The 25,895-nt window shown below is 41.7% G+C and overlaps 1 protein-coding gene across 1 annotated transcript in view; it reads left to right on the plus strand.

Annotated features, from left to right (window-relative positions):
* Positions 1–25,895, plus strand: part of CDK17 (cyclin dependent kinase 17) — a 77,534-nt gene that overhangs the window by 44,850 nt on the left and 6,789 nt on the right. The window contains 6 exon segments of the mRNA XM_033161442.1: positions 9,591–9,716; positions 16,467–16,523; positions 18,338–18,452; positions 19,304–19,398; positions 22,108–22,170; positions 25,169–25,292. Coding sequence (XP_033017333.1) covers positions 9,591–9,716; positions 16,467–16,523; positions 18,338–18,452; positions 19,304–19,398; positions 22,108–22,170; positions 25,169–25,292 — 580 coding nt within the window.

Consider the following 25,895-nt stretch of genomic DNA (forward strand, 5'->3'; position numbering starts at 1 on the left):
GTTTCTATGGCGGACTGAGCTGGGATGGGATGGGGGCAAAAGCAACAGGCTCTCTGGGACTGAGCCGGCTCGCGCGCCTGCTCGATACTCGTCCTCCTCCTGCTCCCGCTGCCCCCGTCGCTACCTCTGTTCCTCTTCGGGGAGAAGGGACGGGAGGAGGAGGAAGAGGCGATCCTCGCACAGAGCAGTGACTGCTCTGTGCAAGGCATCAGAGAGGGAAAAAACATCGAGGAGCACTTTCTCCCCGCTTTCCCCTCCCCGATGCGTTGCGCAGAGCAGGCACAGGATCATAGAGTCTCAGCGCAGTTTCTACAGTGGGCAGAGCTGGGATGGGCAGGGGTTAAGAGGGAGGGCTTGGAAAGAAAGTGTTTCTTTACAGGGAGGGCTCGGGAGGGGGCATATTCAGGGAGGAATTAAGGGGGCAGATTCTGGGAAGGTTTCAGGGGTGGATAGTTTCAGGGTGGGCAGTTTCTATGGCGGACTGAGCTGGGATGGGATGGGGGCAAAAGCAACAGGCTCTCTGGGACTGAGCCGGCTCGCGCGCCTGCTCGATGCTCGTCCTCCTGCTCCCGCTGCCACCGTCGCTACCTCTGTTCCTCTTCGTGGAGAAGGGATGGGAGGAGGAGGAAGAGGCGATCCTCACACAGAGCAGTGACTGCTCTGTGCAAGGCATTGGAAAGGAAAAAGCATTGAGGAGCACTTTCTCCCTGTTTTTCCCTCCCCAATGCCTTGCGCAGAGCAGGCACAGGATCAGAGAGTCTCAGCGCAGCGGTTCTCCAATCCCTCGGTGCTGTGTGTGCTCTGCGCAAGGCATGGGGAGAGAAAAGCGGCCAGGAACGCTTTCTCCCCACTTTTCCCTCCCCGCAGGACGAGGGATCAGAGAGCAGTCACAGATGCGGGATCGGCAGGGCAGGGGAGACAAGCAGCAAGAAAGGATCCCTTTCTTGCCGCTTGTCCCTCTGCAGCCGCCCGCTTCACCCGAGTATAAGCCGAGGGCGGCTTTTTCAGCCCAAAAAATGGGCTGAAAAAGTCGGCTTATACACAGGTATATACGGTAGTTTTTCCAGGGCTTATCAGTGCCAACTTGCTATGAGGAGGCAACTCATAGATCTCCTGTTCCTTTGCCCCCTAATTCAGTGGGAAATGGATAGCATGCCCCCATCATAAGAACATAGGAAGAGTCCTCCTGAAAGGAAAAGTTTTCCTCTGCTTTGAATTTAAAAAGGTAAAGGGACCCCTGACCAGTCCAGTCATGGACGACTCTGGGGTTGTGGTGCTCATCTTGCTTTATTGGCCGAAGGAGCTGGCGTACAGCTTCCGGGTCATGTGGCCAGCATAACTAAACCGCTTCTGGAGAACCAGAGTAGCGTGCGGAAACGCCGTTTACCTTCCTGCCAGAGTGGTACCTATTTATCTACTTGCACTTTGTCATGCTTTCGAACTGCTAGGTTGGCAGGAGCAGGGACCAAGCAACGATAGCTCACCCCGTTGCAGGGATTCGAACCACCGACCTTCTGATCAGCAAGCCCTAGGCTCTGTGGTTTAACCCACAGCACCACCCACGTGTATTTATATTCCTTCTATGCTTGCAGTACTGCAAGAAGCATGAAATGAGTAGATGGAAGCATGGTCATTGACACCATAAATCCTGGAATTGTCCAACCATTCTGGCCATCCCAATGTCCCTCTGAGTTCCCTGGACTTGACAAAGGGCACCTCAAACAATCATAATCCTCATAATTTACTTGGGGTTTCTGGACAAAGTCTAGGAAGTTTAAGCCCCTTTTGGTGCCCCTCTTGGAGGAACTGAAGTTGGCAGGGAAAGGAGGTCGCAACATGACTCTAAATGCTACTCTGAGCAGGAAAAGATTTCCTTAGCTACAGCTGTCTCCAAGAATGGAAGGGAATTTCTCTCCGGAAGGAAATACTGAAGTTGGTTCAATATTGAAGGTATCTGTCTGGAGGCACCCACAGTGTCCCTGTTGCACAACAAAAGGCCACTTTTCTATTGGTAAACGTATTTACCTCCAGTGACTTGGTGAGTGTAATTAAACTGAGAGCAAGTGGGAGGCTAAGCCCAGAGCTATGTCATCTTTACCATTCCCTCTCAATTCAACTTCCAGTGTTGTAATTCCAATCCTAAATGAGACATCTGCTGCTGCTGGAGTGAGCGTGGGGGGAAAGAGGAGAATCCCAAGCACATTTAGTTTGACCCAAAGAGACATGGTGTTGAAAATTCCAGATGCTCAAAATTGCCCAGAAGCATCGTGAAATAAAAACATATGAAAGATGTAAACATAATATAGGTCTGAGGGGGTGGTATTGATGATATATGTGGGCCCATTCCAAATCTATATCTGTGAGGTTAGAAGCTATGAGTCAAACTGGTCAGACCATAGGTCTTTTTCCACATCGTCTGGGTGGCTCCAAAGCTATGGCTTTGAGAACTGCCCAGTTGGAGTGTTAACACTGTGAGCCCTGGAGTCTCTTGCTGCTTGGAGACAGGGGTGTCTGATTTTGGTACCAGGGCATTTTAAATAAATATTCCCAGATTTTGTGTTGTGAAGAGCACCAAATGTTGCTGGGGGGAAAGCACCACACCCTATTGTGGCCAGATTTTGGAACTCATTTCTTCAGGAGTTTGTTTTGCCCTCATCACCTTTCATTTTCTGGTATGCAGACTCTTGAGCAAGGAACTTGTGGCCTTCAGGATGTTGCTGGACTACAACATGTAATTAGCAGGACATGATTTAACTGTTGACCATACAGTGATGGCCACAGATTCCCTTCCCTTGCCTCTTACTAATCTGCATAACTCTTCAGAAACTAAACACAATGGGAGAGTTCTAGACTTCTTCAGCTTTTCAGTCTTCCTGTTTAACAAATGGAATCTTGTATGATGGTAAAGGGAGGAAAGAATACTTAATTTCCTTCATTAATAAGGCTTTGTATGCATGCCAGCCATCCTACCTGGATTAAAATTGCAGCAAAACTGAGATGTAACTAGTTGATATTCTTAACATACAAGGGCAAAACCTACTTTAAAGTCAACTTCTTCATTGTAGAACCTTACAAAGTTGTTGCCCAAAAGAACCCCTGACAATTATAATTTTGCTTTTTAGATTCAATTCAGGACACATTTTTCCTATTGATTTGTGTGATGACTTGCCCATTTCACCTGTTTGAGTTTGTGCACTAAGAATGCAAAAGCAGCCTCGACATTCGCTTTAGTTATTTCCCTCCAAATTAAGTATCCAAACTGAAAGCCTTTTACATTTAGAAGTTTGAAAATGATGCACATAATACTCATAACTAAGTTCATCAGATAAACTCTGGAAACATTTTCCTCACAGACTGTTGGTTCTTCCATTTCTTCCCTCCCCCATCAAATTCAAAATATGTGTTTCTAATGCCATTGAAATTAGAATGACATGATTTAATTACACGTCTGTTGGCAAGCACAATCAATGATGTCAGTGCTGGCAAGACTTCTGGGTTCTCTGAAAAATGAGGCTGTTGATAACAAGTTAGAGATTGCAAGGATAGGTTTGGACGATATCTACTTTTCAAAATTATTTTATTGTATAATAGATGAGACCACTTGAGTGATGGCTCCTCTTATTGAACTGGAATGTCTTTAAATTGTGATGCCAGTAGCATGTATAGCAGTTAAAAGATTCTGCTGTGGTTATTACAGCAGCTTTCTGCAACCTGGTGCTCTCCAGATTTTTGGACTACAACTCCCATCAGCCCCCAGCCATGGTTGTAGTCAAGAACATCTGAAGGACAGCAGGTTGGAGAAACCTGTTTTGTCTGTCCTACACAGACAGTAGTATATATACTATATGCTAACTAGATTGCTCACTGGGAGCATATTACACTGATTCTGGCCCAACTGCACTGGTTGCCAGTCACTTTCTGGATCTAATTCAAGGTGCTGGTTTTGACCTATAAAGTCTTAAATGGCTTAGGACTGCAGTACTTCCTCTCTCCATGTGAACCTACCCGGACCCTGGGTCTCTAAGATTCCTCTTTGTGTGCCTCCTCCATGAGAGGTCCAAAGGGGGCAACACAAGAACGGGCCTTTTCTGTAGTGGCCCCCTGTTGTGGAATACTCTCCCCAGGGAGCTTTGGCTAGCACCTTCATTACACACCTTTAGGCACCAGGCAAAAAAACTCATCTTCAACTAGGCCTTTGGTTGATTTACATTCTCTGCCCTTTTAAATGTGTTGTGGGAGGGAGGATTATTGGTTTGTTTTTGTTTTTATTATGTATTTTGTCAGTTTTTATATTGTAATTTTACGTTGTGAACCACCCTGAGATTTATAGTTGAAAGGCGGTATACAAATTTATTTATTTAACAACAACAACCACCACCACAACAACAACCAGTAATTTTAGTTCTAATCTCCATACTCCCCTTCATTCCATGAGCAACATAATGTCTAAGAAGGGTCTTCAGTCAGACTATGATCTTCTTTTCTCTTATATAGAACATAATCTTTCAATTGTGTAATCTTTTTCACATATCCACTAAGCACATTTTTAATTTTGCTTTTAAACTAATTACAACTTAGTTTAAAATATGTATGTTTTAAACTGTTAGGTTTTCATTCACAGTTTTAAGTTCTCTTACAATTTGAAGATCTTATAAAGATGATGTTTAGCTTTCTGTCCATTTATGAGGTAATGATTTCTCCATGAGTGTGTTTGGAGCCTTCCGAAGTTGAGCTCTTAATGCTTACTGACCTTTCTGAGATGTGTTCTGCTTCAGATGTGTTAGAAAATTTAATTTATGCAAAATAGATTGCTGGAGAAGGCTGTGTGGTTTAAAATGGCTCCCATGTCTGTGAATGACATGATTAACTTGATAGGCAATGTGTTCCTTTGATCAGCAGTTTTCAGATTGTGTGGTGAGCCTGGGGATGAGGTAGTGAACATAAGACACTTGGAAATGGAGTGAAGTTGAAAGGAGGGAAAGGATCCTTGAGCACATAGAACCTGAGGCACTTTACTGCCAAGCAGTGGATATTTAGCAGTGCTTAGGGAGCGGGTGGCGCTGTGGTTTAAACTACTGAGCCTCTTAGGCTTGCCAATCAGAATGTCAGCAGTTTGAAGCCCCATGACGGAGTGAGCTCCCGTTGCTCTGTCCCAGCTTCTGTCAACCTAGCAATTCAAAAGCACACCAGTGCAAGTAGATAAATAGCTACCGCTGCAGCAGGAAGGTAAACGGCGTTTCCATGCTCTCTGGCTTCTGTCGTGGTGTCCTGTTCTGTCAGAAGCAGTATAGTCATGCTGGCCACATGACCCGGAAAGCTGGCTGTGGACAAACGCCAGCTCCCTCGACTTGAAGCAAGATGAATGCCTCACCTCATAGTCACCCTTGACTGGACTTAACCATCATGGGGTCCTTGACCTTTCCCCCCATACCTATTTAGCAGTGCAGCAGCCCAACCTACTGTGACATCCATGGAAGCTGTAAAGAGGAAGGGAACAGAGCTAAGTGTCAGCTTCTCCCCTCTCCTGCCTTCTTCCTTGGCTGGCTGGAGCATGGGATATACTCTGTTCAAGTGCTCTTCTCCTGTTTATGTTACATAAGTGTCCCAAACCACAGAGCTTTATCATGCAGCAGTGGGCTGCACATGTCTTGCGTGCCAAAGAAATAATGGGTGGTGTGTTCCAGGGGTTCAGTAACACAGAAAACAACTGTGTCAATTTTTTACTGTGAAGTTAAGCTTGAAAGATTCTTAGGACCCCTTAGTTGAACCCAATTGTAAATGAAAGCAATTTGGGAAGATCAGTTGTCATCATCTATGAAAAAATAGTAGAGATGCACACTTATGGGAAGGTAAACGGTGTTTCCGTGCACTGCTCTGGTTCGCCAGAAGCATGACCCGGAAGCTGTATGCCGGCTCCCTCGGCCAATAAAGCAAGATGAGCGCTGCAACCCCAGAGTCGTCCGCGACTGGATCTAATGGTCAGATGTCCCTTTACCTTTACCTTACACTTATGGGAAGTTCAATGCAGCCTTTTTACATAAGGTGCTCAGATGCGAAAGAGGCCAGAGGCTCCTGTACCTTTAACAGTTGCCCAGAAGAGGCAGTTTCACTGTGCATGGCAAGTCACAGTTGCAGAAAACCCCTCTTCTACACAACCATTAAAGGTCCATAAGCCCCTGTTTCCTTTTGGCATTTGCAAGACCAGAGAAGTTTGAAGAGCCCCATGCTATTTAAATGGTATGATCATTATTACTCTTTGAAGGGGTTGTAGGATTTAATCTTCTCTTTTAAATTTTAGGTAGAACCCTTCATTTTTTAAAATTTCAGCAGAACATTAAACAAGCAAGTGCAATAAACATTGTGATGTCAACCACTCATAAGTCATTTTGTGCTGCAGAAAAATTGACTTCCTTCATGAGGGAAGTATTACTCATTGTCATTAGCTGAGTGTGTTCCTGACATGGCATGATACAGTAAAGCAACAAAATGGTGCACCATGATTCATGTTTGAAAATTGTCTGGTGCCTACACATAGATTAGTGTCATGGCCTACATGCCTTTATTTGGGCATCCTGATCTTTTGCTATTTTATTTACCTTAGACGTTACCTTTCCACCCAAACAAATAATGTTTACAGTCCTTAAAACCCACAGTTGTTTGGGATCTGAAGGTTTATTCTGCTCATACAGTTGCCATTTTACACCTTGCTCTAAAGTCTTGAGCAAAGTAAGCCAACATTACTTTCAACAGTACAAGATTTTGTGTGTCTGCAAGTATCCTGAGAAAAGGCTAAGTTGTGGAAGTTACAATCCTTATCTTTCAAAGACTGTAGAAGTTACTGTTCTTATGGTACAGTACTTTAATTTGTGCATCCAGTTCACTGCAAGTGTTCCAGTTCTGTCATGTTATAAAAATGCAATGTGATAAGTTAGCTTGGGGAAAAAACTGAGAGAAGAGGAGAGCTCATGCAGTATAACAGTACATAATACAAAAACAGTAAGAAAAGTGGATCCATGTGTATTGCATGGACTCATAGTTTCTTGCCATGTTTGAAGACGCAATTAAATATTTGCATATTATGTATATTTTTATTTGTAAGGCTGTGGGGCCTTTAGGGTCAGCTTATCAGGAAATTAAACTGCAGAGCAAACAGCATCGTGGAACAAACAAGCCATATTAAATCCTCTTTGCTGAGCAACAGCAGTGTAACTTATTAGCAAGCAGCTTGTGGCTGTTGCTGACATGATGTCTTCCTGATGCTAGTTGAAACTGGTGAGATGGCTGATTGGGTCTGATACTTACACAAGAGAGCAAATCACTTTCATTTGACCTATAATGGATTGTCTGGGCAATCAAGCTGACATCTACAAACTTTGAAGCTCAATCTCCCCCACCCCTCATCTCATTGGTAATGTTACGGGATCCTGATGACCATGGCATGTGGGCATCGCTTCCATTTATTCTCTCGCTCTCTGTGATAGCAGTGCAGTAGCAAGGACAATACTATAGTTAGAGTCAATAATTAAGTGCCTGTCCTCATGATTTATTATGTGCTCCTCAGCTACTGTAATAAGAAAGATTTGGGAACCTGAAGCAATTATTTTAGGCTTCTAGCCTCTTTGCCAATTGTTTAATAATTTATCTTTTGTGCTTTCTGTCTAGTGAAGTGCGCCTATATTATAAAGCTTAGGTTGCACTTTCTGGGAAGTTTGTCCCCTTCTTTGCCTTCAGTCGTCCTCTCTCTTTTACTTTCTGCTTCCATTCTTTCACATCTCTTCTTTCCTTATAACTTACTTTGCTGCTTCCTCAACACTTTATTATTCCCTGGCTCTCAAGAATTCTGTCTGACAGCCAGAATATGAACTATTTTGAAAACATTGGATTATGTCTATAAACTTCACTTGTCAGCTTCAGGCCAGGTTAGAGCAGTGTTTTTCAACCACTGTTCCGCGGCACACTAGTGTGCCGCGAGATATTGCCTGGTGTGCCGTGGGAAAAGAGAGAGAATTACTTTATTTATATAGTCAATATAGGCACAGAGTTAATTTTTTAAACATTTTCTAATGGTGGTGTGCCTCGTGTTTTTTTTCATGAAACAAGTGTGCCTTTGCCCAAAAAAGGTGGAAAAAAACTGGGTTAGAGTTATGCCTTATATCTTTCAGACAGTCCCTCTCGTTCAGTAGCAGTCAGGCCCAAACCCAATTTAAGCTTCAAGAGTTTGAAACTTATCAAGTGCTGAGAATCCATTTTTAAAACTGTTGCAGTTTGGAAGAAGTTGCGAAAAAACTGGTGTGCAAGTGTACCCTTATTACTGATAAACCTTCCTAGCTGTTGGAAGCTATCTAAAGGTTAACCGCCTGCCTGCTGTTCACAGTGGTCTTACGTTATAAATCTGAATATAGGAATATAATTGAAATACTTCCTGTACCTAAAACGGCAGATAATATAAATCAGAACTTTAGTACAAGTCCACTTGGAGTCAAGAGCATCAGATTTGACCTTTATCTTGTTCCAGGTTTAGTAATAGTTGAGTTTATGAGAACTTCAGTGGCAGGGTGAGGGGAGAACCCTAGAGCATGCCAGACTGGTAAATTACATTGCAGAAAAATGTGGTGCTGAGTGGACTCAACCCAGAAAAGTGGTCACAATTGTTTTATTTAGATAATAAAAAAATTAGGAATCTTGGGCTCCAGAGATTACCTTTGGCTCTGCCCAGTATCATTCAGTCTGTGAGGTCCATTTGAGAGGAAAAGAAACTCAAGAATACTTGCTAATGTATGTGATCAAACTGTGAGTGTCTGAGAAGGTTTGAATATAACTCTTCTTAAGTATTATGGAGACGGCCTTCATCCCTGAGCACCTGTTGACAGTTACCATATTTTAGGTGTGTGTGTTTACATATATATAATACAACACAATAGATTTCAACCATATATGTAGTTACTTGGGTGTAAGTCTAGCTGGGCTTGATGAAATAATAATAATAATAATAATAATAATAATAATAATAATAATAATAATTAATTGTACCCCGCCACTCTGGGCGGCTTCCAACAAATATTGTTGTTGTTCAGTCGTGTTCGACTCTTCGTGACCCCATGGACCAGAGCACGCCTATCCTTCACTGCCTCTCGCAGTTTGGCCAAACTCATGTTAGTAGCTTCGAGTTTGGCCAAACTGCGAGAGGCAGTGAAGGATAGGCGTATTATCCAACAAATATTAAAATACATTAAAATACTTCAGAGTATGGGGTCATACTCTGAAGCACATGCTATTGTCCAGTAATGCAAATACAGATTTGTTTCATTGAAGCAGTTGAGATGTGTAGTGCAACTGCACTTCTCTTTGGAAACAAGTTGTTTTGAGATTTACTGGTTCTTGGAGATCGTGTCCATTGGAGACACTGTCCAATAGCAAGTTGACCTAACCTTGGCATAACTATTAGATATATGCTGCTTCCTTCACAATTATTATTTTCAGTTATCGAACATTGAAGTGTTCTTTGAATCAACTCTATATTTGATTGGTGTTTATTTTTGTTTTTGTTTAATTACCTGTGCCCCTCTAACAATGGCTGTTAACTTCTTCAGGACCTGAACAAGCGTTTGTCACTACCTGCAGACATCAGGATACCAGATGGATATCTTGAAAAGCTACAGATAAACAGTCCACCGTTTGATCAACCAATGAGCAGACGATCTCGCAGAGCATCATTGGTAAGTTGCTGCTACCTTTTCTAGTTGACAGATACTCTGGTAGCACCTGAAATATGTTTTGGCATTTGATTGTGACTAGCAATGTTTGTGGTCTGCTGCACAGCAGTGTGGCACATCTGCTACTGTCTCTCACATTGCTTGATTTCTTTGGACTCAGTTCCAGTAGTTTCTTCTGCTCCTCTCTATACTTAGGATACAGATACCTGACCACTTAAGTGACCTCTTGCACATCTGCCATAGTAGTCACCAAAAACATGGTCAGCTCATTAACAACTGCCAGAATAATTTATATCTTTGTGTACACTTCATGTACTTATATCTTTGGTATATGTACAGAGAAGTATGTAATTACTAGATAATTATCACTAGCGTTATTTAGAATTTAGACTTTTATTTAAAAAGAACATAATGCTGGGCTAGAAAGTGGGTTGGTTGATGGTGGTAGTGGCATTTGTTTTGTAAATATCACTGTTATTATTGTCCTCCACATCATCATCATCCCTTTCCCCTGCTGTTTTGTTCATGCTTATTTTTATTTGGAATGATGATGCCAAAGCTTTGTCTGCACTGTGGGTTCCTGCCAATGGTACCCAACTGTGAGTTCTTCCCCGGCACCTCGCACTTGAAACTTCTCATATTATGTGTCCCTGTGGAATCATAAATTATTAAATGCCCTAGTTATATAAGCATTCTGTGATTTATAAAAACATGCCTCAAACAAGGGAAGACCACAGCACTTGCAGTCTGCCTTCTATACCATACTGTATTAAAACGAAGTTCTGCTGAAAGCACTAATGTCATAGCATTGAAAGAGTTGATAAAATGCAAAGCTTATTGTTTCAGTGTGAGCTTAATCGCTGATTAGAACTTTAAGAATACTTTTTTAAAAAGTGTTTCTAGAACATTGTTTCTTAATTGTTTTTATTCATAGTGTTTGTTTATTTATAGCAATCATGCTGGCTTTGTTTTAAACTTGGAGAAAATATTATGTATAAATACTTACTTCTGCTAATCGGAGGTAGGGTAGCTCTTGTTTACATTACAAGTTATCCAAGACATAAGGACATGGTGCCTTCTTGAAGATTGTGTATGGATCTTCATGAAGGCTTTGAAAATATAACTTGCAGTAATCAAACTAAAACATTTAATTACATGAATGAGCCATAAAAAGCCAAGAAGATCAGAAAGTTGTAGCGACTGCAGGCAAAGGCTTTGGAATATTATTGATAATCAAGAGGAGCGGATTTGGGGGGGAAGGGCTTCCTTTTAGTAGGGTTGCTCTGGTATAGTGTTTTCCCCCTTGGCTGAGAGGAAAGTGAACAGACAGCTAAGGCTTTCATGGGAGTAGATTAGCTGTTCTTGGCAGCAGCAGAGGGAGGACACTATCCTAAACAGTAGAGGTAGGGGCAGGTTGCATACGGTGGCAGGTAGGAGAGTAGTAAGTTTGTACCCGATGTTGGGTGTGTGTTGATGTTAGAAGTGTGTATTTAACAGTAGTTACTGATTAACAAATGGTAACTTCCTAATTGTGTGGATTGCGAACTGCCTTGGGGTTTTTTTTGGGGGGGGGGGAGGTGAAACGGAAAAAGAATAGAAAATGAATAAATTTGTTTACAGCAATTTTAAAGTCCAAAGAAAAAGCTAGGGCTCTCTTAAGATCCTTCCAGCTGCAAAGAAGTGTTTTTTAGAAGGGCTGCTCTGTACCTGTCTTGGCACATTCAGATAAATCTATTTCAGTGTGCTTTATGGATAGCTTGAATATTTTCCCTTCCGTCTCAAGCAATCCTTTTTTGTAGGAACCTGTTTTTCAAGCTGTAGTAGGAAAAATTGTGCCCTCTAATGAGCACAGTGCGCATTTAAAATGGACCATCTCTTACAAGACGCCTTTTCTGCACCCGCACTCCCCCTTCCACATTTAAAAGAACTTGTTGCTCCTTGTAAGCTGAGATCTGGCAGCTGTGTTTGGGTTTGCAGGCAGTGCACATGCTGCCTCCTTCCTTCTGCCTCAGTCCGCTGTGCTCTTCTTTTGAGATGTGCAACAGTTTTTGTTTTCAAGAAACTCAGCGTTCAACTTAGTCTTTCAGATATGGCACAAACCTTGCTGTTAGCAGAGGGAATCAAGTGTTGTTGTTTTAAAAACATAGAGTAACAATTAAATGGTCTCCCTATGAAAACATTTGCGTTAAAGTCCTAGCTTAGTGGAGTAAATATTTAATCAGCTTAGCATGTACTGACAAGTGCAATGTTGTGTTTGCAGCAATGTATCATATTGGCACACCTTTAATTCATCTGTCATTTAAGAGCAAGAGTCTATATCTAATGTTTTTAACCCTTCTGTGTTTTAGTAATCTATTACTGTGGTCAGATATATTCCAATTCAACCATTGGCTTTTTGTCACATCCACTAGTGGGGAAGAAGGTAGAAGGATCCTCATGATCAGATATCCTACGCCCACCCCCACCCCCACCTTCACTTGCATGGCTGGAAGAACTTCACCATTCCTTAGTCTTCTTTGCCCTGAATGTCTGATTGTCATGTTGTCTAGACCGGGGGGTTGTGGTTTCAAAACAGGGTCCGTTTCAAAACAAGGCAACTTCTAACCATGGTTTCTGAAACTGGTTTGTTAAAAGCTAACTAGAGTTTGTTATAAGTCAGGACAGAAACCTGGCATTCATGGAAAGTGTAGTTCAATTTGAGCAAAGTGTTTTTCTTGACTGTGCAGGAAGAGAACTGAGTGCACAGTTCCAGGGTTTCCAGTGACTCCCTTCTTGCACACCCGTGGTTTAGCATGACCTGCAAATATGTCCTATGAGCTATATATCGAATTACACAATTCCACTCCCTTTTTTTGGCCTTGAACAAGAGTTCCAGTCCTCAGTTTCCATTAGTGTAAGATGTTATGCAAGCACATGCCAGTATTAGGAAAACAGTGATGCCTCAGTTAGTTATATGGGTGCCAATGCTGGTGCTGTCAATAAGGGAGAAATCTTGTCTAGAAGGAAGAGAGGAATGTTGCGAAGTATACAGTGCTTTTTGCCCATAGAAGGTTTGCTAGTTGCTTATTAAGATGCCAAGGCCTGTTAGAAAAGATGGTTCAGTGCACTAATATCTTCCTTACAGTTACTTTTCTACGAATACTTGCAGAAAAGGGTCACTGCCTATACTTTTTCTGCTAGCCTGATGTGAGATTCAAGTCATTGAGTTGTATCTCCAATATTTAATGTAAAAAAGGTACTGAGAGCTATTGCTTGTACTGCAAGGGTGCACCTTACAGGGATGGTATCTCAAGACTGTAGTAGTTCCCAATCTTAATTCCTAGTCTTCTAAGCCTCAATGTTAATTTGAGGTTTCTTTCATCTCAGAACATCCTTGAGGTGGTAGTGGGGGGGTGGGGAGGACAGAACTGAATAGTTCAATTCTTTTTTATCTTAGCTACTTAATGTTCGTGCAGCAGTTGCTTGTGTTGTTTAAATTGGAGATTTTGACCATGTTGGGGTCATTTAATGGGCTGTGTAGAGTTTTTCTTTTATTTACTTTCATTGGGGTCTACCTATGTGGAGTTTCTTTTTTTCTTTTTTCTTTTGCATGGATAACGTTTATATTGAAACCCTTAGATTTATTTTTTAAAATGGAAGTTGAAACAGCCCTTTACTGTAGGTGAATGCACATTATGAAGCAATGCTGGTGAGGAGGAAATGTTATACATATTTAAAACAATTTTGGGGGCCCAACTAAGTAGGAGAGTTAAATGAGTACCATTAGTTCTGTTAACAGACGTATAGTAGATAAGCCCTGTTGATTATAAAGTAGGCTTTTGTCATTAGGAGAAAAATGAAAGTAGGCTCCATTTAAATAAATAGCAAAAGATATCTGCGAACTTTAGTAGAATTTTAAATCCCCACAATTAGTAACCAGTCATGTAGGGAAAATAGCTTTGAATGTCTGTCAGCATGGTTTCATCAGCCATTTGCAGATAATTGCTGACTTTTGCTTTATGCTAGACAGCCCTTACCTCAGCTGATTAGTATTCTGATGGCATTTGATGTGGGGACACAGCATTTCTTGCAAAGGGTAGCAGCAACACATTCCCTCACTGCATGGCACGGCTGGTTCTGCTACCCCTCACCCCGCCCCCAGTGACACTTGCTTTTTCTCCTGCTTATTCTTCCTCCTGCCAATAAAGTCTGGTAACAGATGCTGCAAATGTAGTCCTTGTTTGGGGGAACATGAAGGGTAAAAAAGCAAATACATGAGCAATGGGCTTGCAGTATGCATGCATGAACATTTCCACATCTACCCATAGGCCAAGGTTGGTGTCTTTCTCCTTAGGACCTTTTGTCAGGGCTCAGAGGCAGGAGCTGCTACTATGATTCAGGGGGCATCCATGACAACTGCAACTTCATTTCACTGACATGCTGTATCTGGGATTGCATAAAGCTCATTTGCAGGTACTTTGCAGCCCAGTCCCTCCCTGAGTGTCAGCCACCTTGCTGCCACCATTTGCATTGTTCATATCCCACTGCAAGATTCTGCTCTAGCTAATTAGTTCAGAATTGTTTTGCAGCGACCTAGGAACTGATGTTGCTATTTGTGTTTCTGTGTTTAGCTTCCCATTCAACCATCCTTGCCAACTGAAGTGTGGTTGGTGGGGGGCATTCAGTTGTCATGTTTATCTGGCTCCCTTTTTGCCTGATTTTAAACAGGACCTTGTGATTGTTTTATTTCTCCCCCCCCCCCCAATAAGTCTCTGATGGTGGTTTTTAGTTCCATATACTAAGTAATTTACACTCTTGTTTTTTATCAGAAAGGTCATCTGTTGATGTTTTTTCCATCCTACTCTTTCTTTGCTGCAGTAAATGGAGCACTGCAGAAACCCACATACAATGTGATCTTGATGTCTGTCACTGGGGTTCGCTCCCTAGGAAGTTGATTAGAATCATAGCCTGGTTTGTGATAGGAGCACATATAATGAGAAATGTTTACTATCACTTTTTAAAAACAAAATTCTGTAAAACCTTCCCTAAAGGCTGGTAGTTTTTTTGTTTTTCTTAAGGACTGTACTGTGTGCATACTACAGTTCCTTCCCATTTCTACTTTGTTTATACTTACGGTATGTATAAATAGATTCCCCAACAGAGACAGCAATATTAAAGCTTTGAGGCAACACAACATTCTCTGTTATGTATAGCTTCAGTGCACAGGAGAAGCAGTATTCAGGATTGCTGAAGATAATGAGTTGAAGAGGTGCTTTTTAGCAGTGTATTGTTCTTGGGTGAAGTACAAAACACTCATAGCTCTCACATATATCGTGAAAGACATGCAACCTACATAAAGATTCTTGTCTTTCTAAAATCAAGTGAGTGGAAAAGGCTTGGCCCACTGCTTGCATGTATTCTAAGCGGGAAAGTGACCATTTAAAAAAGTGTGTGTGTGTATGCCTGTGTGTTTGCGCATATGTATTTCATGTCCTGTCCTACCAGGGCGTGAAGCAAGCTAGTCAGTAATACTAGGCAGGGGCTTCTCTGTTGTGGTACGATGCCGATATAATTCTCTCCCCCTGGAGGCGTGGATGGCAACTGCGCTTCTGGAATTCCATTAAAACTTACACTTTCCAAGCCTTCAGAGGAAATTTAATGTGGTAGTTCAAGGTCTTAGGTTTTTAATCTGCACTTCTAATATTTTACTGTTTGACCCCCCCCAAAAAAAATGTTTTTATTATCAACCATATGTGCACGTTTTTAGATGGATGTTGGAAACCCTCCTGTGATTGCTATGTGTGATGAACGGCGGTCTAAACATTTGGGAAATAAATGAATATTTGTCTCCGTGTGTATGCATTTTGTACCTTGGTATCCGTTCTCAAGGACCAAGTGTGTGTAAGAAGTAGCCCTCGGAGTCTTATATGGGAAAAGAAAAGGGTGTGGGGAGGCACGCCACATGATGAAAGATTTTGCAACCTGCCGCTGGCATAATAAAGAAAAACCACAGCCTCTCATCCCAATCCAACTAAGTAGGTCCGATAGGATAAGCAGACTTGCATGCACATATCTCTTGCTGGGTTTTCTTTTTTTAAAAAAAAAAATCATTAGGTCAAAGTGTGGGTAGCGTCTATATATTAATTTGAATGGGATACATCTTCTGATGTACATTTCCCCATCCATGTTCTTGCATAACTAGCCATACATTCATATCTTCTGCAGTAAATTAGCAAATCCAGTTCCAAAGGACCTGGCACAAGCTCTGTTACTGGGCTGCGGGTACTCTCTTTTCCCAGAGCACCTGTGGTAGTGTTTTAATATTTTGAACTGGGACCAATTTGTACACCCGGAGGGGGGAAACTAGTTTTTATTGGGACATTCAAAGCCAGGGCTTAGATTCAGTGAGCGAGTCAGTGCTTCTGCAAAGGTGGCAAGGGAGGGGGAATTCTGATATTTGCTTATTCTTTCTTCCTGCTTCAGTTCCCCATTTGCCACATCTGTTGCTGTTCCAGGCAATCGTCTAACCTCCAGAAGCAGATTTCAAGAGGATAAGTGGGCTGCTGTGGGAAGGTGCAGGCAGGAAGTCCACTAATGAAAGTGCAGATCCAGGCCCTAGTTTTTATCCTGGTATAGACTATCCCAACCCTTCTTGGAAATGTTACTTCCCCAGTTTTGTTTTCCAGTAGGTAAACAGTTCTTCATGAGCATCTCACTTATGACAGTAGTTCTAAATGAATTTGCCTTTTGCCTCCCCCCCCTCTTTTATTACAGTCTGAAATCGGATTTGGAAAAATGGAAACTTACATAAAATTGGAAAAGCTTGGTGAGGTATGTATCCTATTCCACCCTACAGCCCCCCAAGAGATGTGGCACTTGTTATCAATAAATTAATACTTACATCAACATTTTTTCAGTGTGCAAGGTGTTTTATAATCTTGTGGGTTTTTTCCTCACAAGAGTGACAGTGATAGATAGTGACTTGCTGAAACCATCAGAGTCTGTGCAGGTCTATAACCAACATTATATCCACTGCCTTTCATTTATGTTTTAAAATCCTTGACTGTTCAGGATAAGCAATAGGGCAGGCTAGAAAACGAGCAACTGTGCCTTGTTTGTTAAATGCATGATTGTTTTCCTTTGTAATAACTATGCCTAACAGCTGTCATGTTCAGCATTGGTTATATAGAGATGACTATTTGACAACACATGAAAGCTTGAGACAGACATGACAGTTTCAATTGAGTCATCTGATTTGTGAGGGCATCTTCAGCATATAGAGATGTTATGTGGTCTGATTTCGCCTGGTTATACATCGCATGAGTTGCCCTAAGGGTACATTATATTACAAAATATAGACTTCTTACACTAATGATATTTGCACTCTTGTATTTGCACCATTACACCTTAACACTGTTATTTTAGGCCCTAGTGATTCATAGATGAGGACTATTTTATTTTTTCATCCTTTGCATTTTTTTTCAAGAATTGGTTGAAACAAAATTTTTGGGTTATATGAAACAAATTCCTGCTCAGAGTAAGCTCATTGAAATTAATGTGCCTAATTTACTTGTGTCCATTCATTTTAGTCAGTCTACTCTTGAGTTGCATTAGCATTAGTTACATCCCTATGTGTTCAATCCATCCCCCCAAAAAAATAAAAAATAAGCATGTAAAGGAGATCTGGTACACTTGTTGCGCTCACAGTTGCTTGACCAATCCCATGGTTAGCCCTTGGTTGGCTCTTTTCCACCTCTGTTATTCGGAGTGAAAACTATCTCTACTTGCCCTAACCATGCTTTAAGTGCTTGTTTGGCACAGATGTTGACCACAGTGTCAACTTAACCCCTTTGAAACTGCATAAGGAGCTTACAGATGAGCTGAGATATAAGAAGGGAATGTATAATAAATGGAAGAAAGGAGAAATCATGAAGGAACCGTATACACGAGTAGTCAAATGTTGCAGAGAGGTCAGGTGGGCCAAAGCTCAGAATGAACTCAGGCTTGCAAGGGAGGTTAAAAATGATTTTTAAAAGGTTTCTTTGATTATCTTCAAAGCAAGAGGAGGAATAAGCAAATGGTAGGTCCTCTGCATGGACAAGATGGAGAAATGTCCAGTTCTGGGCACCACAGTTTAAGAAGGATATTTACAAGCTGGAATGTGTGCAGAGGAGAGGAATCAAGATATGATCAAGGGTCTGGAGACCAAGCCTTATGAGGAATGGTTGAGGGAGCTGGGTATGTTCAGTTTGATAAAGAGGAGACTGAGAGGAGATATAATAGCCATCTTCAAATATCTAAAGGACTGTCACATGAAGGATAGTGCAAGCTTGTTTTCTCCTGACTAAACACCAGGAAGAGCTGGTCAACAGTGGAACAGACTTCCACAAGAGGTGGTGGACTCTCTTTCCTTGGAGGTTTTTAAGCAGAATGGCTGTCTGTCGTTTATGATTTAGTTGAGATTCCTGCATTGCAGGGGGTTGGACTGATGACCCCCATGGTCACTTCCAGATCTATAAGACTATGATTCTGTGATTTTTAAAGTAAAAATTCAAAGTTTGGCTTGCTTTTTTTCTATAGCTGGAGAAGAACTCTCAAACAATTTTTGTGAGTGTATATATTTTGTCCTTTTCCTTGCTATACAGGGCACCTATGCAACTGTATATAAGGGAAGAAGTAAGCTGACAGAAAACTTGGTAGCTTTGAAAGAAATCAGATTAGAACACGAAGAGGGGGCACCGTGCACAGCCATTAGAGAAGGTAAGCAGATTTTGTTTTCTTTTCTCGCATTTTATATGGTTCCACCAACTGGAACTCCAGTAGTATGACTTGTGTGTTGTGAAGAAATGCATCAAATCCTGAACCGTAGCGGAATGGCAGAACACCGTCTTTGCATGCAGAAGATCCCAGGTTCGAAACCTGCTGTCCCCAGGCATGGCTGGGAAAGAACCCTGCCTGAAACCCTGGAGACTTACCGCAAGCCAGTAGATCAAATTGAATTCATGTGACAGAGAATTCTGCGCCCTGCCCATATATTTCTTTGCCAGAAATGCATCTTGTGACATTCCCAGCAGTTATAAATGATGAAGCATGCTGTCTTTTTGCTTGCATGCCCAAGTGTCAGACATGAGAAACAACTCCTCTTGAGCATAACCCTGTCATAGTAAAACAGTCTGTTATCTTGGTGTGACAGCAAATCTAAACCATGTCCCCTTACCCCACTTGAAATATGTGGCATTTTTCATTCTATATTTTATCTCTCCTCTCCTCTCCCTCATGACTTCCATATGCCCCCTTTTGATCATCACAAGGTAGTTCCCTGGGGCTAAGCTCCTGCTTTTCAAGCCTCTACAGATAAAAGTGTGCCTAACCCACTCACTCAGAGGAAACTCTGGGCCTTTGGGTCCTTTGATTTCACCTGGAGAACATAATTGTATGTCTGTCTGGATCTGTAGCACATGAACTAAAATAATGGTGTGTAAAAAAATTATATATCTTTCCAGACAGAGCTATTTTTAGTCCACTATGCATTTGACATGCTAATATCTGTACACTTCAATTTTTCCATTTATTTACCAGTCCTGGCTATTAATTCTGTTCTCCTTTTGCAGTGTCATTGTTAAAAGATCTAAAACATGCAAATATCGTTACACTACATGATATTGTTCATACAGACAAATCATTAACTCTGGTCTTTGAGTACCTGGTAAGTTGTTTTCTTTCCCACTCAAATTTCTTGTTTGAATTTGTTTAACCCTAGAGAAGTATAATAATACTGTTTCAGTATATGTGAATCGTGGGAGGCAGCGACGTTAATTCATTCATTCCATTACCACAATTTCCTGTATGAATTGTAGTAAAGTTGTTGTGTTGTTTGCTACAAAACTCTTTAATTTGCATGTAGATACAGGTAGGTAGCCATGTTGGTCTGACGCAGTTGAAATATATATAAAAATAAAATAATTGTCCAGTAGCACCTTAGAGAGCAAATAAGTTTGTTCTTGGTATAAGCTTTTGTGTGCATGCACACTTCTTCAGATACTTAGTTGGTCTCTAAGGTGCTACTGGATAAATTTTTTTAAATTTTTTATATAATTTGAGTGTGTTATACTTAATGCATTTGCCTTCTAAGTTTTGTATGTACTGCAAATGTACATCTTCCCCATATTCTATTACAGAAACAGAGAGATCTGTTTACATCCTAAAATAGCACAAATGTTTCCTTTTTGAAAGCCACTTGTTTTGTGCTCTTTGTTTTCAGGATTCCAGCTGTTGTGTCAACTACCTTCTTCCCCACCATGGGGGGGGGGCAAGGAACAGTGCCGTTTCAGCACTACCTTAAGCTATTTATAGTATGACTTACCTTATTACATTGTGCTGGCACTGTTAAAAAAGAATATACAGCCAATCCACTCTCACGTTTGGGTGCCTAATTGGCATGCTAGAAAATGCAGTTGTTCTATATTAGAGAAGTTGGGCATTAATCATATATTTGCTATGAGGACAAGGTGGAGACCTTCTAAAACACAGTCTCTGTGCTCCTTCAGTGTCTGTGGTTACAACGAAAGATAAGCCTGACAAGACAGGGTAATTCATAGGGTCTGCAACCTGGGGCAGAAAAGGATGGAAAAGGGACTATCATTAATAGGATTCAGTGACACAGCTTTGAGATTGTTTCAGGATCCATTTTTGTGCTTAAATTGTTCATATTTCAGTAGCAAGCAACCAGGAGTACTTCCCCCAGCCTTTTCTGAGTTTGACCTAATGACTTTCATCCATGCTTTTCTGCAGTGATCAGTCCTGTAAAGTATTGGTTTGTGCTAGCTCATCAGTGTCTTTCTGGAGCAACTCAGTTTTGCTTTCAACTAGTTTTGGGTATACATACTTTATTCTACCCCGTCCCCTATGCTCCATCATGAACTTTTTGTGTCTGCTGCAAACACACACAATTCTTTTAATCTGTCCATACAGTTCAGATCAGGCATAGGCAAACTCGGCCCTCCAGATGTTTTGGGACTACAACTCCCATCATCCCTAGTGTCAGATCTGCTGGCGGTTGCTCACGAGTGACCAAGCATGAGTCCCAACTGTCTGTTAAACAGTTTATTGGTGCAGACTATTTACAGTGCAGAGAACAAGAAAACACGACCGTCTCAGTCACTTGCAGAATCCGGGAGTGCCGGTTTCCGGCTGTGACCCCAACATAGGAATTTAGGCATACTGAGGTGCCTTCTCCCCTGTCTCCTTTTGACCCCTCTGCGCAACTGGGTCGATGGAAGTGGCACACTCCCCTCAGAGCGAAGCTCACGAGGCGTGCTGGGGCTCTCAGTAACATCCTCGAGACCCTGCCTCATCGGGCTGCCTGCAGCTTGCTCCTCCCTGCTGGAGGAGGTACCGCCCTTCCCGCTTTTCCCGCTTGACGAGGTGTCGCTGCTGAGGAGGTGTCAGGGCTGTCGGTACATCAATGACAACTCCCGCCCTGCTGAGGGCAGTTCCCTGACACCTAGCTAACAGGACCAATGGTCAGGGATGATGTGAGTTGTAGTCCCAAAACATCTGGAGGGCTGAGTTTGCCTATGTCTGGTTCAGATTATAAGGATGCACAGAGAGGTATTTTAGCTAACTTCCCTCAAAAGTTTTACCTTCAGAGATTCACCAAAGTCTGAACATAAGCATTTTCTAGGAGTAGTTTAAAGCTGAGCTGCCAAATGATAAAAAAGAGTTGATTAATCATCTGCCTCTTTGCTGATGCAGTACATAATATTGTATTTGTGTGTGTGTGTGTCCCAAATCCTTTTGGTTTTTGACTATTGAAATAATGAAAATGCTAAATGAATTTTGTAATAAATAGAAGGCAGCATTGTGAGAGGTGAAAGCTTTCTTCAACGTTTTCCTCTTTCTTTTCTTGCTTTAGGGGAGACCAAAATTCCTCAAAAGTGTGTCTGTTCACTGTCTATAATTTACCTCTCATTCACAACTGGTCATACTAAGCTTCAGTTGAGTAATCTACCAAGTAATGGTTCCGGTTTTAATCTGACAATATTCCTGATATAGATTGGCGGGCTTGTAGCTATCTTCCCTGAGCCTTTTAGATTGTATGGCTTAGATTCTAAACTCTGAAAACCAAAAAGGCCTTTTGCTAAGAGCCTCACACTTCTCTGGATTTCAGGCAATGTGCAACGGCAGTCAAAGCTTTGAGGCACAGCATCACCCGAGGTCATAGTGATGGATGAAAGCTGCATACCTGTCAGATTTGGCCCACCAGGAGTAGGGAAATAAAGATCTGGTCCACTAACCAGAATAGGCACCCCCTCTCTGCTCTAAAGAAATAAACACTTTAAGGAGAAGCAATAAGTAAACATAACTTTGTATCCCTATTGTAGATAACTCAACGACTTTTTTTTTGTTTTCACAGGACAAAGATTTAAAGCAGTATATGGATGATTGTGGTAACATCATGAGTATGCACAATGTAAAGGTAAGTCATAGTCACTATTTTCCAACCATTTTGCTCTTTTTCATAATTGGCATTCCTTAATATTTATATATTTTTTCAGTGTATGTGTGAGGGAGGGTTCCTATTTGAGTAATTTCCCTTTAAGAAAGCAGGTTTAATTAGTAAACCACTGTGAAATTTGCATAGAAGCACTTTGCTTTATTGAAGACAACCTCTTAACTGGCAAGTATTCAAGTTACATAGTTTTGCATGCATTTGCTTGCCTTTCAGTGGACCAAACTTTTCGTGTTTCTCAAGCAGGAGGTTGTTTACTTGATGACTGATGGAGTAAATGTGGATGACCCTATAGCGTGCCAAAATGACATGAATTATAAGTGTTCCAATTGATTTTATGCCCAAATTAGAATAACATTGCTGGACCTTTCCTTTCATAGATCTTTTTATTTTATTTGGTGTAGCAATCCTCCCATATTTTTTTAACCCATCTGGTTTAGATCTCAGAATAATTTCCATAGGGAGGAAAAAACTGAACCTTTTAATCTTGGGGGATGCACTCGTTTATCCAAGGGTGGAATGAGCAGCAAATAACTTTTAAAAACCGAGGCTGCCGCTAATACAGTGGTGCCCCGCTAGACGAAAATAATTCGTCCTGCGAAAATTTTCGTCTAGCGGGTTTTTCGTCTAGCGAAGCGGCAGTGACAGCCGCGCTCTGCTAAACGAAAAAAAAAGACGGAAATTTTTCGTCTTGCGAAGCAGCCCCATAGACTTTTTCGTCTAGCGGGGCAGCTTCCGCTAGACGAATGCCGTTCGTCTAGCGAGTTTTTCATCTAGCGAGGCATTCGTCTAGCGGGGCACCACTGTATTTTGTAAGGGGCTTGGATTGATAGCCTAAAGCCTTGCCTTGGCATATACAGCCATACCTTGGATCTCAAACGCCTTGGCTCCCAAACAAATCTGCTCCCAAAACGATCAAAACCCGGAAGTGAGTGTTCCAGTTTTTGAACAATTTTCAGAAGCCAAACGCCCAGCGCAGCTTCTATGGCTTTCAATTGGCTGCAGGAGCCACGTTTTGGTTTCCGAACATTTTGGGAGTCAAACGGATTTCCGGAATGGATTCCGTTCGACTTCCAAGGTACGACTGTATAGGAGCATTTGAAAGAGGCAACCTACCCATCCGACACTCATGACTGTACTTCAGATGAAATAAAATCATTGTTTTTAACGCATGCAGGTTAACAATGAGCTGAAATAGTCCTACAGGCCATATATTTGCAGCTTATTCGGGACTTTTAAAAAATCTGAATCCATTATTATTATTATTATTATTATTATTATTATTATTATTATTATTTATGCTACCCTATACCTGCAGGTTTCAGGGTGGCTCACAGGATATAACCACAATGTAAAACACAGAATACATAATAAAAACAAGAACAAGAACAACCCAATTTAAAAGGGCATTGTCTGTCAACCAAAGACCTGGCTAAAGAGGAGTGTAGGTGTATATCTTCAGAATCTTTGTCTGCTAAAGAGCTACTATGTCCACCTGTTTGCATCCTTCCCTATCTCTTCAGTTTGGGGCAGGACTGTAGCATAGTGGTGGGGCATCTGCTCTGTCTGCAGAAGGTCCCAGATTCAATCTTTTGCATCTCCGGGTATTGTTAAGGGCCCACTGATGACCCCACAAGGCTATTATGAAGGTGGTGCTGTGACTAAAACATGGAGTTCATATGTAGGAAAGCCAGGTTCAAGGCCCTGCTCAGACCTGCAGTTCCCTCTGCCTAATCTACCTTTTTCATAGGGGAGGAATGGGAGGATAAAAAAATAAATAAATCCATGTATGCTGCCCTGGCAAGATTCAGTGACAAATAGAATGTACTCAGAGTGCTCTGCAAATGATTAATAGCTGCTGTTCTGCAGCAGTCATCTTCTCAGAGCAGGATTTTTACCTTCGTCTCTTGATGCAAAAAATACCCACAGTGTGGGTGGTAGATTGGGGACACGAAAACACATGATACTGAATATTCATGGAGACAAACAAATGTAAGTTTCTGATTGGGCATCTTGCTCTCCTCATTCCCGGCATTGAAGAATTAATGCAAAGGAGGGTAGCCCAATGTGGTTTGGTAATGAAACCCTTAAAAGAGAGCCAAAGAGAATAACAGTTGTGCAAACCATTTTTGAGAGGGGGGGGGGAAGGTTTGCAAAGCCACGAGAAAAGCACCACAACCTTTTCATTTGGTTTGCTGTTATTCAAAAACCATTTCCCAAACTGTTCCATGGCAGAATTCAGCAGTGAAATGTGTGGCGATATGCCAAGGTATTGTGGTGCGCGGTTTCTCAGTCAGCTGATGAATAATAATGAGCTGAGTGTGCTTATTTCTTGTATGAAGAAATAGCTCTATGGAGGACTCTTTTGTCTTTAGCCAAGAACCTGCGGCAGCAACAGCAGCAGCAGCAGCAGCAGACACCTGCTCAGGCATAGAAACACACACAGAAAAAAGAAAATATGGAGGATATCAAAGGGTTGATTCAAGAGGCAATTTAGGCGACAGGGGAAGGAACATAAGGAAACAGGCACGGGGGCTAGTGTGGTATCTAAATCGAAGTTCTCTTGATGGGGAAAGTATGACAAATGTGATTAAAGATACATTGAAATGCAGAGCTGCCTTTCATTTGCTTTAGCGTGTCTCTGGGTTAACCTGCAATCCCTTTTCACTGCATTTGAAATAGAAGACTGCAGTGTAAGGGAAGGTAATTGGAGGCAGCAATGAGAGAGGGGTATTTTAAAAGAATTCACTTGAGTGATAAGGATAAGCTGCTAATAACAATTAAGGTAGCTGGTACCTGAAAACAGCGTGCAGTTATAGAAGAATTTCTCTTTGTTTTCAGCGTACATGTTGCTTTTGGAGACTGGCAGTTATAATCAGATAATCAACCATGCAGTGGTTCCTTATCAGTTTTGAAAGTTTAATTTTGAATTAACCTTTCTCTCTCTCTCTCTCTCCTTTAATAGTTATTTTTATACCAGATTCTACGTGGTTTGGCATACTGTCACAGGAGAAAAGTGCTACATCGAGATCTGAAACCACAAAATCTACTAATTAATGAAAGAGGAGAATTAAAACTAGCAGACTTTGGTATGGAGTGAATGGTTTGCTTCATTGAGGGTGGGGGGGATGTTCATTCTTTAGAAATCTCTCATATAATCACATGCAATTATTGTGCATATGTGCTCGAATGTCCACAGTGTGCATACTCTAAGAACATAAGAACGTATTGCTGGATCAGGCTGTTGGCCCATCTAGTCCAGCATCCTGTTGGCCAACCAGATGCCGATGGGAAACCCCCCAGCACCCCTAAACTTTAGTTCAGTTGGGTTAAGCAGCTCTTCCTGCTTTGTCAGACAAACTAGGGGGCTGCATAGCACCTATGTTTTCGAAGTTTGCCAGAGCGTCTATCCTGTCGGTCAGTAGCACAGGGGGCTGCACAATTATTGGGAGCCTCAAAAACCACACTTTGGAAGCATTAAGCCACTCGTAAGAGCTATGATTAGTTCCCTGTCCTTGGATACAGAGCAGAAAAGCACTTCCAAGCAAGTGTATTTCAGCAAGTCGTGTAAATTTGGCTAACCTCACATTCAGATGCTGCTGACCTACAAATTCCATCCTCTCTGGCTGTTGCCATGCTGACTGGGGCTGATGGATATTTGGACTTTTAATAGCCCCTGGAGGGCCACGTGT

This window comes from Lacerta agilis, chromosome 10 (assembly GCF_009819535.1).
Source record: "Lacerta agilis isolate rLacAgi1 chromosome 10, rLacAgi1.pri, whole genome shotgun sequence".
Taxonomy (NCBI): domain Eukaryota; kingdom Metazoa; phylum Chordata; class Lepidosauria; order Squamata; family Lacertidae; genus Lacerta; species Lacerta agilis.